An 18,051-nucleotide genomic window follows, 5' to 3' on the forward strand; every position below is an offset into this window, starting at 1 on the left:
AGAAGGAGAGGGCGGCAGTGGGGGCGGCGGCGGCAGCGACGGGAAGAGGAGGCTATGACTGAGATATTGCAGGAGAGAGAGAGAGATTTACAAGAGAGAGAGAGAGAGCGTCGGGAGAAAATGAAGAAGAAGAAGATGGGTATATTGGGTTAGAGTTATTTGCGACGACGTATTTGTCGCAAATAAATTTAAAATGTCGTCGCTAATACTAAAATATTTGCGACGACATTATCGTCGTAAATTAATATAAATGTCGTCGCAAATACTAAAATATTTGCGACGATATTTTCTCGCAGCAAATATTTTAAAGTCGTCGCAACTAATGATTTTTTCCCGCGCCTACTTTATCGTCAAATAAGATTATTTGCGACGACAGTAAAACAATGTCGTCGCAAATAAGGTAAAACTATTTGCGATGATAAATGTCGTCGCAAATAGTGATGACTTGTCGTCGCAAAAAAACGGATTACCTTGGCGCCAATAATCCGCGCCATTAAAAATTGCACGCCAATATTATTTGCGACGTCATTGAAGTTATTAGCGACGACATGGTTATTTTATTTAACGATAGGTATTTGCGATGACATGTCATCGTAAATAGAGTATTATTTGCGACGACAAATGTCGTCACAAAAAATGTCATCACAAATGGGCTTAATTGTTGTAGTGTACATTTTTTATTACGATTAATAAAAAGATTTTACCACGTAAGTTTTCTATTTACAACTCGTAAAATGATTTCTTTATCAAATAAAATTTTAATTTATTACTATTTACTACAAATAGTTTTAAAATCTACTATTTATTTTAATTATTTATAATAAATATGCTATTTACTTCAAACTCCCTGTAAATGGTGGATTAATTTGTTGAAGGAATTAGAGGCTGCCATGAGAATGTTTTGTAATTTTAGTCGGTTAATATATACTTACCAGTTTGTGTTTTACTTAATCATATTATATTCAAATTCCTCTTGAGAAAAATAAAAAGGGACGAGGAAAAAAGTTTATGAATTCCTCCAGACTTGCTCTCATTAATAACAAGATAAAGCTGGTTTTTTGTTGCTTGCTGCACTTTTCTTACGCGTGCATGTCGTCCGTGGCCATGCATAACTGTTTGAATATATCTCACAACTATTCCTACTTTCTAGCGCTAAGGAGATATATATCTTGATAATTCAGAATGCTGACGTGGCAACATGTCAGCAAAAGTTCAAAAAGGTCCAAACAGAAATGGCCACCTCTGCAGAATAACAAGTCAGCGAAATTCTAATCAAAATTAGACTATATACGTATATGCCCTGGAACAATCTCTTGAGGGTGTTTGGTAGAGGGATTCGTTCTCTGATTCGAATAATGATTCGTGGTTCGCTACAGTATTTTCTCTCACAAAAGATACACGTAAATAAAAAATGATTCGAATTATATGGTTTAAATCCTCTAACCAAACGTCAGATTTCCTGAAGTTTGCTTATTTTATAGTGTTTGGTAGAGGGATTCGTTCTCTGATTCGAATAATGATTCGTGGTTCGCTACAATATTTCCTCTCACAAAAAATACACGTAAATAAAAAATGGTTCGAATTATATGATTTAAATCCTCTAACCAAACGTCAGATTTCCTGAAGTTTGCTTATTTTATAGAAGGACTACAAATCCATATCCGAAAGGAAAGAGCTCTCTCCATAACGAAAGTTGTGCATGTCACGTAAATATTTATCTTAATATACGTGTATAGATAGCTAGTTGGGTTGGTTGTGTTCTCATACGTTAATTAGTTCTTTTTATTATTTGCATTGTTAGTCTTGAACATGAACGTTGTGATACTTTGATCTCCGAATTTCTAATTCTGACGGATTAATCTCCAAACTTTTATTTTTGATAGTTTTGGTATCTGACACTAAAATTAACAAAGGATTTCCGAAATTTACTTAAGGTGAACATAGTTCCAACTTGTCATAAACTTGAAAATTTCCACCAAAATATAGGTACTCTATGTGCAAAATGTTCCTTCACTATTGTCGAATGAGATTAGAGTATTTTGCACTTAATGTCATTATTTGCAGAACTTTTAGTTATTATACATGCTATAGGAATGTGAATATATCTCTATTGAATTTTAGAAATTACGTCAACTTTAATATTAAGGATCACAATTGTTAAAAAAATAAAAATTGGGGAAGTTATGCGAAAATTAAAAATTTAGGACCAGAGTATCACAATAACCTTTCTTTTTATTAAAACAACAGAAGAGCCCCGGAGGGATAAGATAGCACACCAAAATGCATTTTATTGTTGCTTCTACGAAAAGCTCAACTATGTCTATGTGAAGATCACAAGCATTATATGAATTACAAAATATCATATCCTTCAGATCATAAGTACTACTGTTTAAAGTATCAGACAGAGGACGTTTTTTCACACAATATACAAGGTAAGGTCGGGATAAGGTTTAGTACGATATATCGAAACTTAAGTAGTAAAGTAGGCCAAAGAGAAATTGGCACTATGATAAATTAAATAGTCCGTGTTCCTATAACTATTGGTGATAGGTTTCGTCTTTGTCATCATTATTTACAAATTGAGACGGGAAAACTATGGAAAAGACGTACTATATTGAGGTTGGAAGTTGGAATAAAGTTAGCAGTTTAAGGAGGACACGCCAATAATTGAAGAGAGTTGCCACGGAAACCTTATGCTTTATAAAGCCCATTCGTTTTTTCTAATGTTCTTCACCTCTCTCTCTCTCTCTCTCTCTCTCTCTCTCTCTATAAGTTGATCAATGCAGCCTGCTCAAGTAAATCCTCATCACGTAATAGCAGGCAGTACTACAAGTACTATTAATTGCTCTCACTTACACAAGAGGTAAGTCTATATGTTATATTTTTCTTTTTCCTTTTCAATGCGTGCTTTGTGTGTGTGTGTGTGTGTGTGTGTGTATTAAGAGGTGGTCTTTTGTGAGTAACAATTAAGCTAAAACCTTTATTTACCTTTCGTATACTCTGCAATTTGCTTTTATATAAAAAGTATACCTTACATTTTGAAATGATGCGTTTTACTACACAAATTTGTACGTATAGGTTGGAGGGAAAAGTAGCGATTGTGACGGGCGGCGCGAGAGGAATTGGCGAGGCAACAGTGAGACTCTTCGCCAAACACGGAGCCAAAGTAGTCATCGCCGACATCGACGACGCCAACGGCACTATTTTAGCCGAATCATTATCTCCATTAGCAGTCTACGTACACTGCGACGTGACCTCAGAAGACGACATCCAAAACCTTATCAACTCGACCATTTCCCACCACGGCCGGCTAGACATTCTCTTCAACAACGCCGGAGTTCTCGGAAACCAGATCAAATCAACAAGGAGCATCCTCGATCTCGACGCCGACGAGCTTGACCGGATCATGCGGCTCAACGTCCGAGGAACCGCCCTGGGTATGAAGCACGCGGCTAGGGTTATGGTCCCACGGAGAAGCGGCTGCATCATTTCAACGGCGAGCGTCGCCGGCGTCATGGGAGGCCTTGGGCCGCATGCTTACACCGCGTCAAAGCACGCCGTGGTGGGGCTGACAAAAAATGCGGCCTGCGAGCTCGGCCGGTATGGGATTAGGGTTAACTGCATTTCTCCCTTTGGGGTGGCGACTTCCATGTTGATAAATGCATGGAGGAGTTATGATAATGATGATTTTGATAGGGACGTGGATTTAGGAATACCGTCTGATAAAGAAGAAAATAAAGTGGAGAAGATGGAAGAGTTCGTGAGAGGCCTGGCCAATCTGAAGGGTGCAACTCTCAAAGCTCAAGATATAGCGGAGGCTGCTCTTTATCTTGCAAGTGATGAATCAAAGTATGTGAGTGGTCATAACCTTGTTGTTGATGGTGGGTATACTTCCTCAAAAAATTGCGGGGTTTTGTAAATTTATCGTGATAGCTAATATTTACGGTCAAAGAGATTATCTGATCATCACAAAAAAGAACTTAATCATAAGTATTCAAAAAGGGAAATGGTATATATTAATGTGACCCGCAATAAAATATTATAGCCCAAACATACACTGACTTCACGATCTTCCTAAATGCCAAAAAAGATAAACACAGAAAAAAAAGGCAACCGGCAGCTCCGGTCCGGTATCCTATTGTGATACTTTTCTGTCATCATTAATCAGCTGTCGTTATCCTAATGATAGTCCACCATGATACCCAAAAATCTGGCAATTGATGGTTGTCCTATAATATGATTCCGTCGGTTTTCTTGTTGGAACTTATAAAAAAATATGAAAAAAATCTTTAAAAAAAGACCTCCTCCCTCGGAAAATCGCTAGCAACCCAGCGCAGGGTTGTTGGAGATTTGAGATATCCCCTATGGGTGGATATTTTTTCCTCGCAACTATCTCTTTTGTGCGAAGGATCTCAATCTTAAGAAGAGCACGAAGATTTCCTCCGCGCGAAATGGATCAAGTGCCTCTGCTTGAAGGGGATTGATCTCTGCGTGAGGACTTGCATAGAGAAAAACACTGATATCTCCTTCGTGAAGAAGAGATCGATCTTAGCGCAAAGATCTGAGATCTGCTTCGTGCAGCCCCTGAATATCGGAGATACATCATCGAAAAAGCAAGAGCAATAAGTCAACAACAAGTGGAGGAGACATTGTTGAGAACAAGACAATGGCATGAGAGGCTAGTGCAACAACAAATAGAGGAGAGGCGTTAGGAGAGAGAGAAAGAGAAAGAACGAGGGTTTGAAGGGAGAAAAACCCCAATCATTAAAGGGTATAATGTTCCAATTAGTGTGACTCCACCACAAGGTGTAGAGTACTTCAGAACTTATATATACTCTGAAACTTTTAAAAATTTAGTTGCAAATATTTTGAAAAAGTTTCGAATATGGCAATAATCGATACCCAATTAACGCCTCTAATTTAACTAAGGAAAAATTCTGGGATTGACTCTTAAAAATAACATGTAATCAGAATTGCCCCTTTATTAGTGTTTTCAGAACTAAATCTTTTGTACTTTGATCATTCAATTTACATGACTAAATTACGTCAAATGAAACCCTACATATTTTTATTTGTCAACTTTCTTTCTGTTTGAAATTTCTCTCTCTCCCCGTCTTCTGGTCATCTTCCTTGGTTGCAATCTATAAACCTCGAGGTGCCATCGCTGTTATATGGTCGTCTTCCATGGCCGCTAGTTCTCTCTCTCTCTGCCCGTCTTCTGGTCATCTTTCTAGGTTGCAATCTACAAAGCTTGCGGTGCCATCGCTGTTATATGGTCGTCTTCCATGGCCGCTAGTTGCCCTTCGAGATTCAATAGCGTCGGTCTTGACGACCAGATCTGGCTTTGCCAAGACAAGATGTTGTCGGATCTCCTGCTCCTGCTCCTCCTCCTCTAGATCTCTATTCTCCACCTTCAGATCTTTGACCTCCTTCTGTGGTCACTGATCGTCTTCACCAGAGATCTGGCCCAACCAAGATCCTTGTTGCCATAGCGGTAACAAAACTGGTCCAACTAGATTCGGTCTGTAATTGTTTTAAAAAAATTTTGGACTAATTTCTAACCAATGTTTATGTAAATAAAAAAATAGCCTGGTAGAGACCAAAGATAATCGAAAATTTTATAATTGAAAATAAAAATAATATGGTAGATGTCAAGATGATGAAAAATAATCAGTTTCTTCTCCAACCACCAGACTAGTTACTAGAGATGGCCAGTTATTTTTTAGTTTAAAATAAAAATTAATATGGTAAATTACAAAAAAATAATAGACCAAATTCCTCTTGGTGGTCGGTGCTACGATTGGAGATGCTTGGTTTTGGTGGGCGGTGTGGCGGATTGGAGATCGTCTTTCAGCAACATCCAGTAGATTACAAGTGGTAATATGGTAGATTACCTCTTTAAGTGGTGGGGACATTTTTAGTAACATATATATTGTGACCCTTGACCAGCACTTCCAAAGGAACATTTATAAAGAGTCATTATTTGGAGATCAATATTAAAAGCATGGCTGTTATAAGGGGTAATTTTGCAATTATCCCTTAATAAGGCCCCTTCTAACACTAATAGCATAGCGGTAATCTTTACAAGTAACAGTTTTTTTCTCTCTCCCCGTCTCTGTTTTCTTTAAAAGTTCAAAAGGGATTCGTAATTTTCCTCTTTCGTGACGCGAACTCAATATGTTTTATCCAAAACACAAAAACCATTTAATATATATGCATATACTTGTACACATATTTACGTTTGTACGTATACGATGTGCCAACGGGATGAGCATCTAATTAGTCCAAATTAATTTGAGATGAGTTTTGTCATTTGTGTATGTCAATGTATGACAACTGTGGTTCTTTGATAGGGTCTCTTTATCGGTAGAATTAATTTCTTATTATTAGATCTGATTAAAATTATATCAGATACAAAAGTATGTATATATAATAGACAATTTCTAAAGGTAGCAATTCGTGTTAGTGGGTTATGTTCGTGTCAACCCGTTTATTAATCGTGTAAAAAAATATCAACCCAAACACGGCCTATTTATTAAACGTTTTAAAAATGTTAATCCAAACACGACCCATTTATTAACCGTATTAATCGTGTCAATCCATATAACATGTTTAAATTAATATATTGAATAAATAACTAATATAATAATGACTTATTTAACAAGGTCAAGACATGTTTATTGGTCAATTTATCTTTTCCTTTAAGAAAAATAAATGAATTTTACATACAAATATTAAAATTCACATTATTTGTATTTAATATGTCATATAAACTTTCATGTTATATCACATATCATTAGATTACATATAACACATATAGTTAATCATGTCAATTCGTGTCACTTTGTGTTAGGAGGTCAACCCTAACCCATCCCATTTATTAATCATGTTAATTGTGTCAACCCGATTATGACTTAAACTCATTTATAGCAAACTCAAACCTGCTAACTTTGTGTGAATTTCAAATCGTGTCGTCATGTCGCTACTCGGATGGTCAATCCTAAAAATTTCTTAATAATTGCGCATAATGACTTACTCCACAACATGATCGAACCTTCTTTACTTTCTTTTTTTTTTTTTCCAATAAAATGAGCTTTTTTTGACCAAATGGTTGAAGGGCAAAGGTAATGCAGCCTGTATAGGACACTACAATATCTTATGCGCGCCAATGGCTTGATTCATTTTCAGCTTACCTATTGTAATTTCGTTTCCCTCAGATAATATATATATATATATATATATATATATCATAACTTGGTATTCCTAATTATATAGAAACACTCGTTTGTAAAAATTCTGCGTGAAACCCACACTGATATATAAAGCTTATTTTGTCTAATTTGTTGCAACTTTGCAAGATATTGTATATGCAGATTATATAATTTCAGTACTTTACATGGTATTAATTGATCTATATCTGTTTATCTATAGGTAAAAGTACCAATTGCTCTACAGAAAAATTGCCGCCCGCGTTAATTATTTAATAGATGCACACTGTTTTAAATTGATCGATTATTTCTTTACAGTATATTAAATGTTTTCGTCAATTTGGGCTCGTTGCAATTTGGGTTCATTGAAGGGTTGTTTTCAGCTATTTTATTTATAAAAAAGAGGTTGCTTTAGCTAGTAAAGAAAACAAAAAAAGAAAAGAAAAAGAAAGACCTATTGAAGCTGGAGAAGTTTCGAGAATATTTATTTTCTAATAATCTAACAAATTCGCATCCAAAAACTTGTCTTTAGTTACGTTCTAGATTCATACCTTCCCCCCGGCAAAGAATATACTCAATCAATATAATAAATTCAGGTTTCATCCTCAAAATGGGAAAGTTATCTGGACCATCCGATCTTCAACTTTAAACAAAAGAGAAAAATCGTGACCATCAATTGAATATCAACCAATAATATATTATTGCCCTAGGTTGACTATATATACCTCGTCCCTCCAAATTTATGTAAGTAATTAATTTCGACAAGCTAATCCTCCCATGCACAACATATTACTAATTATAATGATCACCAAACCGCATTTTATTAAAGTTTTCTGATCAACGATGGCGAATCAATGACCGGAAAGGGAACATCACTCGGTGAGCTTCTGGCGGCGGAGCTCGAACCGGTCGCAGCCGGGAACAGAAAAACCGTGAAGGGGTTTTACAAGGCTTTTGCGAGCAATGACACGGAGACCATTTCAAGAGTTGTGGCGAGTGATCTTGAGTGGTGGTTCCATGGACCTCCAAATTGCCAACACATGATGAGGACGTTGACCGGGAAGTCAAATCCCTCGGAGTTCAAATTCAAGCCCAGGAACATCACGGCCTTTGCTGACCGTGTGATCGTCGAGGGATGGCGGGGATCGGATGGTCATTGACCATATTGGGCACACGTGTGGACCCTCGAGGATGGGATCATGACTCGGTTGCGGGAGTATTTCGACACGTGGCTCACGGTGTTTGTTAGTGGTGATGATGATCATGAGATTATTGTTCGGCTGTGGCTGAGTGGGCCTAAGGAGCAGTGGGACCGCTCTTTGCCGCATGCTGTGTTGCCCATCTGAATTTTTGAAGTGTGTGTATATAAAATTGGTCTGTTTTCGTACGTCTTCCTAAAGTATAAAAGAATTATATATATGAGATCAATTCATCTTAGTTTTTGCAAGGAACAAAGAAATCTGTCTTCTCGGCTTCTCTTAATTAATATATGGTAATTGGGAATAATGTACCGGATATTCATAAATTATCATGACTAAATTGATTCGCATATTTGATATATTGGTGACGAGTACTACAGGTTACTTTTCAACAAATACAGCTAGAAAAATGGACTAAACGCATGCATGCATACATACATACATTATATATATATATATATTTTTATACATATGCATATATATACATCACTTCTATATGCATTCCCTCGAAAAAAAATCAATAAACATAACTGATTATTGAGATCATATAATGTGCATGCTCCGAGAGAAAACTCATGTAATTGGAAGCTAGCCAGTTATCTGGATCGAAGAACAATAACGGCCAGTATGAGATGAACAAAACTTATTAATATTATAATATATATATATATATATATATATGGAGGAACGAACATTATAATAATAATACTAATAATAGTAACATTATAATGTAATGTAATGTGATAATAATGAATTAGTTTCTTTTTTAGTGGTTGCATATCCTAATGGCGATTTCTTTTTTCTAATTTATTGTCCCTTTTTCTTGGAGGTTGAAAAGGATGAAATTAAATGGAATAAAATAATTTTGGTACATTCTATTATAGCGAAACATATTTTTGGTATCCTGTATTTTCTATAATATTAAAACGGTACCTCGACATTTTTAAAAACATTTTATTGATACTCTGAAATTAATTTTTAGAACATGTAATGCCCAAACTACTATTCTTATTAATTAAATAGAAATCAATATTTTACAAAAAAAATTTTGAAAACATTTTGAAACATTAAAATATTTAAAAGAAAATAACAAAATAAAAAAAATCATGAGTTTTTCTAGATTTACTAGTTTTTGTTAATTAAATAGAATGATACTAATGCCACTTTACGTCTCAAAAATCAGCTTTAGGGTATTAAAAATATGATTTTTAAAAACTTAAAGGTACTATTTTAATATTATGAAAACCATAAGGTACTAAAAGTATGTTTCACTATAACACATAGTACCAAAATGATTTTATCCGAAATTAAATTATTCGTAGAGTAGGTATACGTTACATAAGTGGGGCCGTGGGGATGTAACTATTTAACTTGAAGTCATGAAGTTATGCGCGTGGCAATTATATAAATATATATATATATATATATATGCATATATATATATATACACATACATACAATACACGCACACAAACACACAAAGAATTATCGATCATATGTGTACGTGCACGTCTAATAATTTGTATTCTAAATTCCTAATGATATACATACACAATTGCGTAATCCTCAATGTGGATCATATGATCTCATCCTAATAGGCCATTGGGTATTATTTACTCATTAATGCATACGAATGCTGTTCTTTCGCTTTAATTAGCATTATTCGTTATAGTTTAACCATTAAGGAATATTATTTTTCTAGCAAAAAACCATTAAGGAATATTATTACGGCTATAATTTTTTTGAAAGGAAAATTGCATTTCCTCCAAATCATAAATGTATTGTAAAAAACAAAAAAAGGAAAATTCCTCTTGCAAAGTCCAGATTATTACGAAATTAGAGCTGAGTAGAGACGAGACAAAAAGGAATAAAAAAAAATTTGGACCTTGTTGATATTTTCCTTACAATTCTCGGGAGCCAAACAAATGGAATGGGGGGGTTTTGATAGGGAAATAATTACCTTCTTTCTTGATCTTCTCGTTGAGATTCTTAATGTAAATGGTCTGATTGGGAGGTGTGTCGCCGGAGAGCATGGTCGCTAAGTCACTCAAAGCCGTCTCTGTGCGGGATCAGACTCAGCCCTAGAAGTAGCTACACAATCTTCTTCTCATTCTCCTCTGCAAGCGGGAATTACTTGGGCCCGGCCTTTAGTACGGGCCCATCTTGTCTATATTGGGCCTTGGCCCCTTCATGTATGATTAAATTGGAAAGAGAAAAATCTTATTTTTATCCCTTACTCTTAATTAATATATTTTTTAGTTAAATAATTATATTAATAAAATAGTAATAATTAAGAGTAAGGGATAATAATTTATACCGGTACACTTTTAAAGGTAAGTTTAATAATTTTCTCTAGGGGAAAATGTTCTTTTTTAATTTAATACATCATATGTCTATTATGCAGGAGATAGATAAATGAATGTCAATAAGTCGTAATATTTACACATAAGTATATGAAATTACGTGTAATGACATTCATATTCTTTGTTAGCTACCATTAAAATCACTAATACAAATTTATAACTACCCACATATTATCTCAATAATCACAAAATGGATAGATTGACATTATTGTTAAATTAAAGACATATCTTCAATATAGATTAAAGTGATCATTTTGTATATTTACTTCTTTCTCTGCTTTTTTTTTTTGAAAAAAACAATTATGCTATATTACAAAAAAAAAAAAATACAATGTACCTCTAAATGTTGTGAAAATATACCATCATAAATATGCATATGTATATCTATATATTAAGGTTACTTGGTTAATTTTTGGTATCTAAAATGGTGTCTAACTAATTATATTTTGACATATCAATTAGCGGACTAAAAAAATTAAAGTCTGAAAACCCATTTAAAAAAACATTTTAAATTTCATAAATGATTTGTCATGACATGATTGGTTAGACACCATTTTGAACATCAAATTTAAAAAAGTGTCTAGGTCTGTATATGCATATTTAATAAATTCTGGAGTTCATTAAATCACATTTTCATGATATATAAATGGTAGAAATTGTTATAAATATCATTGAAACTAAATTAAGTAAATAGTAAAATTTAAAATATTTGAAGTAAATAGCAGTGAAAAGATTTTTTTACCGTGTACCACTACAAGAAAAAGGGGTTTTTACAACGACAATAAGTCGTCGCAAAAATCCCAGTGTCGTCGCAAATAATCGTTTTGGCGATAACATGTCGTCGCAGATATGTCGTTGTAAAAAATTAGTCGCAAAAACTTTTTTTGCGACGCCACAGTGTCGTCGCAAATATATTTGCGACGACATATTTTTTTTTGCGACGATAAGCGTCACTAATACGCCGTTGTGAAATTCTCGTGATATAATATTTTTTGCGACGAAAAATTTCAAAATGTCGTCACAAATAATCTTCCTTTTTTACGATGACAAGTATAAAAAGTCGTCGCAAAAAACTAAAGTAAATTTTTTTTTCAATTTTTTTAAAAATGGCAATTAAATAATTTTTAATAATTTTAATTAAACATTATTATGTTACATACTGAATATAATTTATTAAGATACATGAAAAGTGAAATATAAATTAATATTAAAAATAATAAATCTAAATAAATTTATAAAATATATTATGAATACTACATGAAGTGCATATATAATGTTCAAAAAAATATAAAAGTCTAAATAAAGGGAAAAATAAAATAGAACATATAACGGAACTATTCGTCTAAGTTTGCAGCATCGCCAACAGCTGAATCATCATCATGACTGTCATCATCTGAAGGAGGCAGAGGAGCGTCTAGGTCAACTGGTTCTGGACGAGCAATCGTAGGTAATTGGATGTTGGGCTGCAATTTAGACACCAACTCTAACATTTTCACCTGATTATCATAAATCTTCATTTGTTCCAGTATGATTTCTTTAAATAACGATCCATATGTGGGTCAGGTTGAGCCGATGATGTTGCGTCCGAGAATGAACCAGCAGATGAAGGAGAAGCCCCGGAGTAATGCTTTTGGGAGAGCGTCGGACCTACTCCTATCTTATGTCCTCTACGCATGCCAATAACTTGCTCTAAAACCCCATGCTCGTCAAGGGGGGGTCTAGTCGAGCTTGAAGTAGTCTGTAATATCTGCATTTGTCTCTCCTCTTCCAGGGTGTTCTACATAATAAGACATTATAATTATTTTTACGTGTTATAAAACCACTATTTCAATATAAAAAAATTTAATATGAAAAGTAAAAATACTTACGAAAGTTTGTTCCGCTTGGGTATTAACCCAAGAGTCCCCGCGACGATGCATGTCCGCCCAATTGTCTATAGTAGACATCGGCTCTTGGGTCTCCGTACTGGCCTGTCAAATAAATTACATTTATTAAAATTCTTAAATTCTAACTAAATTTCGGCAACATAACGACTTATTTTTCATATGATCTAAAAATCAAAACCTATAAAAAAACAACTTTAAAAGATTTCGGCACACCATAGCTGCAAGATGTGCCACCCAGAACAAGAATCACAAACATATAAATACGATAATGAAGTCAAAAAATAAGTACTAACCTCATACCAGACTCGCCACATACTGTATGAGAGGCTCATGTTCCCGAAAGGATTGAAACCATCAGCGGCTAACCCCAAGCGAACATTTCTCGACTCACGTGAAAACTCAGGATACTTTTCATCTAATAATAGTAACATTATAATGTAATGTAATGTGATAATAATGAATTAGTTTCTTTTTTAGTGGTTGCATATCCTAATGGCGATTTCTTTTTTCTAATTTATTGTCCCTTTTTCTTGGAGGTTGAAAAGGATGAAATTAAATGGAATAAAATAATTTTGGTACATTCTATTATAGCGAAACATATTTTTGGTATCCTGTATTTTCTATAATATTAAAACGGTACCTCGACATTTTTAAAAACATTTTATTGATACTCTGAAATTAATTTTTAGAACATGTAATGCCCAAACTACTATTCTTATTAATTAAATAGAAATCAATATTTTACAAAAAAAATTTTGAAAACATTTTGAAACATTAAAATATTTAAAAGAAAATAACAAAATAAAAAAAATCATGAGTTTTTCTAGATTTACTAGTTTTTGTTAATTAAATAGAATGATACTAATGCCACTTTACGTCTCAAAAATCAGCTTTAGGGTATTAAAAATATGATTTTTAAAAACTTAAAGGTACTATTTTAATATTATGAAAACCATAAGGTACTAAAAGTATGTTTCACTATAACACATAGTACCAAAATGATTTTATCCGAAATTAAATTATTCGTAGAGTAGGTATACGTTACATAAGTGGGGCCGTGGGGATGTAACTATTTAACTTGAAGTCATGAAGTTATGCGCGTGGCAATTATATAAATATATATATATATATATATATGCATATATATATATATACACATACATACAATACACGCACACAAACACACAAAGAATTATCGATCATATGTGTACGTGCACGTCTAATAATTTGTATTCTAAATTCCTAATGATATACATACACAATTGCGTAATCCTCAATGTGGATCATATGATCTCATCCTAATAGGCCATTGGGTATTATTTACTCATTAATGCATACGAATGCTGTTCTTTCGCTTTAATTAGCATTATTCGTTATAGTTTAACCATTAAGGAATATTATTTTTCTAGCAAAAAACCATTAAGGAATATTATTACGGCTATAATTTTTTTGAAAGGAAAATTGCATTTCCTTAAAATATTGATAAACAGTACAATGCTAACCCATCAGAGGGACAGATGTAGTGTTGTCAAATGGGCCAAGCCGTCCATGAACGGCCCGGCCCAGCCCGTAATAGTGCCGGATTCGGCCCGGCCCGGTACGCTACTGTTACGGCCGTGCCGGCCCGACATGTATAACGGGCTAGGGCTGGGCGTCGGCTTCTCAGCCCGTGAAGGCCCGCGGCCCGGCCCAAGCACAGTTCGGCCCAAACCTGGATTCGGCCCGGCCCAGGCCCGCAAAACAACCCGCCAAACGGCCCGCAGACCGTTCTAAATGTGACCGTTGGGCCCTATGGGAGTTCAACGGTCGGTCCAACGATCGGCCCGTGACGGGCCTCCCCGTTGGTCCGTACAGGCCTCCCTAAATCCCACACAACAATTCACTCTCAACCTCTCATCCAACTCTCATTCTATCTCTCATCTTGTCTCTTTGATTTTGATTCTAAGCTTTTTTCTCGCGATCACTTATTTTCTTACTCTTTCATTTACAAAGTCACTGTTCAACGTCTCTGTGCAGGATCAGACTCAGCCCTAGAAGTAGCTACACAATCTTCTTCTCATTCTCCTCTGCAAGCGGGAATTACTTGGGCCCGGCCTTTAGTACGGGCCCATCTTGTCTATATTGGGCCTTGGCCCCTTCATGTATGATTAAATTGGAAAGAGAAAAATCTTATTTTTATCCCTTACTCTTAACAAACGGCCCGCAGACCGTTCTAAATGTGACCGTTGGGCCCTATGGGAGTTCAACGGTCGGTCCAACGATCGGCCCGTGACGGGCCTCCCCGTTGGTCCGTACAGGCCTCCCTAAATCCCACACAACAATTCACTCTCAACCTCTCATCCAACTCTCATTCTATCTCTCATCTTGTCTCTTTGATTTTGATTCTAAGCTTTTTTCTCGCGATCACTTATTTTCTTACTCTTTCATTTACAAAGTTTAAGTTCAATCAATTTTCAAAAAATGATCGCATTAAACTTCCCTGATTTAACTGCTCTTCCTGAGCTTGGCGATGAGGCATTTTTGGAGGATGAAATGATGCCTCCCAACCCCACTGAACCAGAAAATGCTCCGGTAGATAATGCTTCAGTAAACAATGAGGAAGCTGGAGAACGCAGTAGGGAAAAAAGACGGCGAACTTCTCCAGCATGGCAGCATTTCACCGAGGAGTCCCAACCAAATCTAAAAACAGGTGAAATAGAAATTCGTGCGGTATGTAAGTATTGTAAAAAACACTTTCTAATAAAAAGGGTAGGGGTACAGGTCATCTGGATAAACATTGAAAAGTATGTCTACCGTTGCACCAAGGTAGGAGTGTGGACTCCCACCAACAAACACTATCGCTCACATCACAGGGGTTACAAAATTTTACATACGATGCACAATGTGCTCGTGAGGCACTACCTAAATTTCTAGCTAGTGTCGAATTGCCTCTTTCTTTTGCAGATGCTGCGTCGTTCGAAGAATTCATCCAGACGGTCTTCTGCCCATAATTTAAACGGGTAAGTAGAAACACAACTCGTTCTGATTGCATGAAAGTGTTTTATGCAATGAGACAATCTCTTGTTGATAATTTTAGGACTTTTAAGGCTACTGTCTCTTGCACTTCTAATATATGGGAGGGGTGCAATAAAACTGGATATTTATGTGTCACGACGCGTTATGTTGATGACGAATGTGTTTTACAAAAAATAATAATTAGTTTTCATTTATGTCCATATCCTCATAACGCATCATCTATTTTTGGTACAATAATAGAAATTTTTGGGTTTTATGGGATAGAAGATAAAGTTTTAACTATTACTTTTAATAATGTATCAGTTAACACGGCTGCAATTAACATGTTTAAACGTAGTTTGAAACCAGCGTGGGGGGGGGGGGGGGGGGGGTTGGGGGGGGGGGGGGGGGAATTTCATCAATGGTGTGCATGTCACATAATCAATTTAGTAGTTTAGGCAGGAATTGAACATATTTAATCTAATATAACAAATATTAGAGAATCTTTATCATTCATATCTAGTTCTAGAGCTCGGCCCTAAGAATTCAAATAATATTGCACGAACAGTCAGATGCGCCCAAGAAAGTTTCCAACTTACGTGAGACATAGGTGGAATTCCACTTATTTAATGTTGAAGGCAACACTCCCGTATTCACAGCTTATCACGACGTATGTAAAAAGTAAGAACGACCAACTTTTAATTTTTGATACAGATTGGCAGATTGGTGAGTATTTTTTTTTAAATTTCTAGAAGTTTTTTACAATGCTACTGAATTACTTTCTGGAGTTTATTATCCTACTACACATTTAGCTTTACATCAACTATTTAATATTTCAGAAACATTTTCTTATTATAGGGATACATAACTTTTTAGAGACAAAGTTAAGTTAATGGAAAATAAATTTAAATGTTATTGGTCAGGTTGTCCTATGTTATATGCATTAACAACCATTTTAGATCCTAGGTGCGGAGTAGATGGGACTGACTCATTGATGACTGCCACAGCAGAAAATTTAGGAATAAATATGCAACTAACTATTACTGACGCTAAGAGAATGTTAGAAAATGTATTTAGTTTGGCTGAAGTAAAATACGACACAGGTAAAAAAGAATAGGGAACTTCGATGTCAACTAGCAGTTCGGGGCCTAAAGGATCGTCGTGGAGTTTCTTGAAGAAGAAAGAGAAAACGGCAGGATCGTCATCAACACAAGTGTCTACCGAACTAGTAAAATGTTTTGAAGTAAATTTTGTAATCGATGACGACAAACTAGACATCTTATAGTGGTGGAAGAGCAAGACCGATTATTTTCCATCACTGTTCGTAATAGCTCGTGACATTCTGACAACTCCAGTGTCAATGGTAGCATCGGAGCAAGCATTTAGCGTAAACAACCGAATTCTTGACGAGAAGAGAAACAAAATGCATCCAGATATCTTGGAGGGGATAATGTGCATTAAAGACTGGGAAGATGCCAGAAGATGAAAACAACAGTGCATTGATGATTCAATGCAAGAATATTTTTCTAACTTATAAATAACATAATCTTCTAGAAGCACTTAGATTTGTAATTTACTATTCCTACTGCACTCTTTTTTTCTTCACTAAGGTTTTGTCCTGATCTCCCCACAGGTTTTACTTGGCAAGGTTTTTAACGAGGCAGTCATTTATGTGTACTTATTCCTATTATGTCAATTCAATAAAATCACATCTTTTGGGGGCATATGCTATATTTTCTTTTTTTGATTAACTTTTAAAAAAATACAATTTGTTAGGTCGGCCCGTGAAGGGCCTGGGCCAAGGCCCGGCCTGTTGGGAATAGTGTCCTAGAAGCATGAAATGTAATAGGATATTTATTATTTAATTAATAAAAGAGTTTATTCATCATTTTATGTGCATATATTTATGAATATTTTATGAATATCAAATGAAAATTCCGTGATTGTTTATGTAACCTTAAACACAGTATATAAGTGTTATATACGAGAGGATAGTGTTTAAGGATAATAATAAAAAATATTGTTCATGATGAATTTAATTAAAGTTCAGAATCTTTAATTAAAACATTATTAATACATGTCATTCCCATTTAGAATGGAACGGTGTTATCCGCATTGTTAATATGACGAGATATTGAATGAGTGTATTTCACATAATAAGATTATGTGGAACAAGGACACAGACACAATATGAATTTCTAATAATTTCTGTTTAGCATAGAAATTCTAATTGAGTCTACCGATGGTCATATATAGGATGATCTTAATCCTGAGTTCTTAACAAACTCCTATTTATGGATTTATGTCTTTTGATTTACTCGGTACGGATTTCAAGACCCTGAATCCTATTCCTTGTATTTTGGAGACATAATGAAATAGGTAGCTGAGAATGTTATTATAC

At 35.0% G+C, this 18,051-nt stretch overlaps 1 protein-coding gene across 1 annotated transcript; it reads left to right on the plus strand.

The window, feature by feature from the left end:
* Window positions 1-225: 225 nt before the first annotated feature.
* On the plus strand, window positions 226-3,919 carry LOC21386845 (short-chain dehydrogenase reductase 2a; the record flags this gene model as incomplete). The annotated part of the gene is made up of 2 exons (XM_024164454.1): window positions 226-236; window positions 3,079-3,919. Coding segments are annotated over 2 exons (852 nt in total), but the record flags the coding sequence as incomplete, so codon positions are not given.
* Window positions 3,920-18,051: the final 14,132 nt, after the last annotated feature.

The sequence above is a fragment of the Morus notabilis genome, unplaced genomic scaffold (genome assembly GCF_000414095.1).
Source record: "Morus notabilis unplaced genomic scaffold, ASM41409v2 Scaffold859, whole genome shotgun sequence".
Lineage (NCBI taxonomy): Eukaryota > Viridiplantae > Streptophyta > Magnoliopsida > Rosales > Moraceae > Morus > Morus notabilis.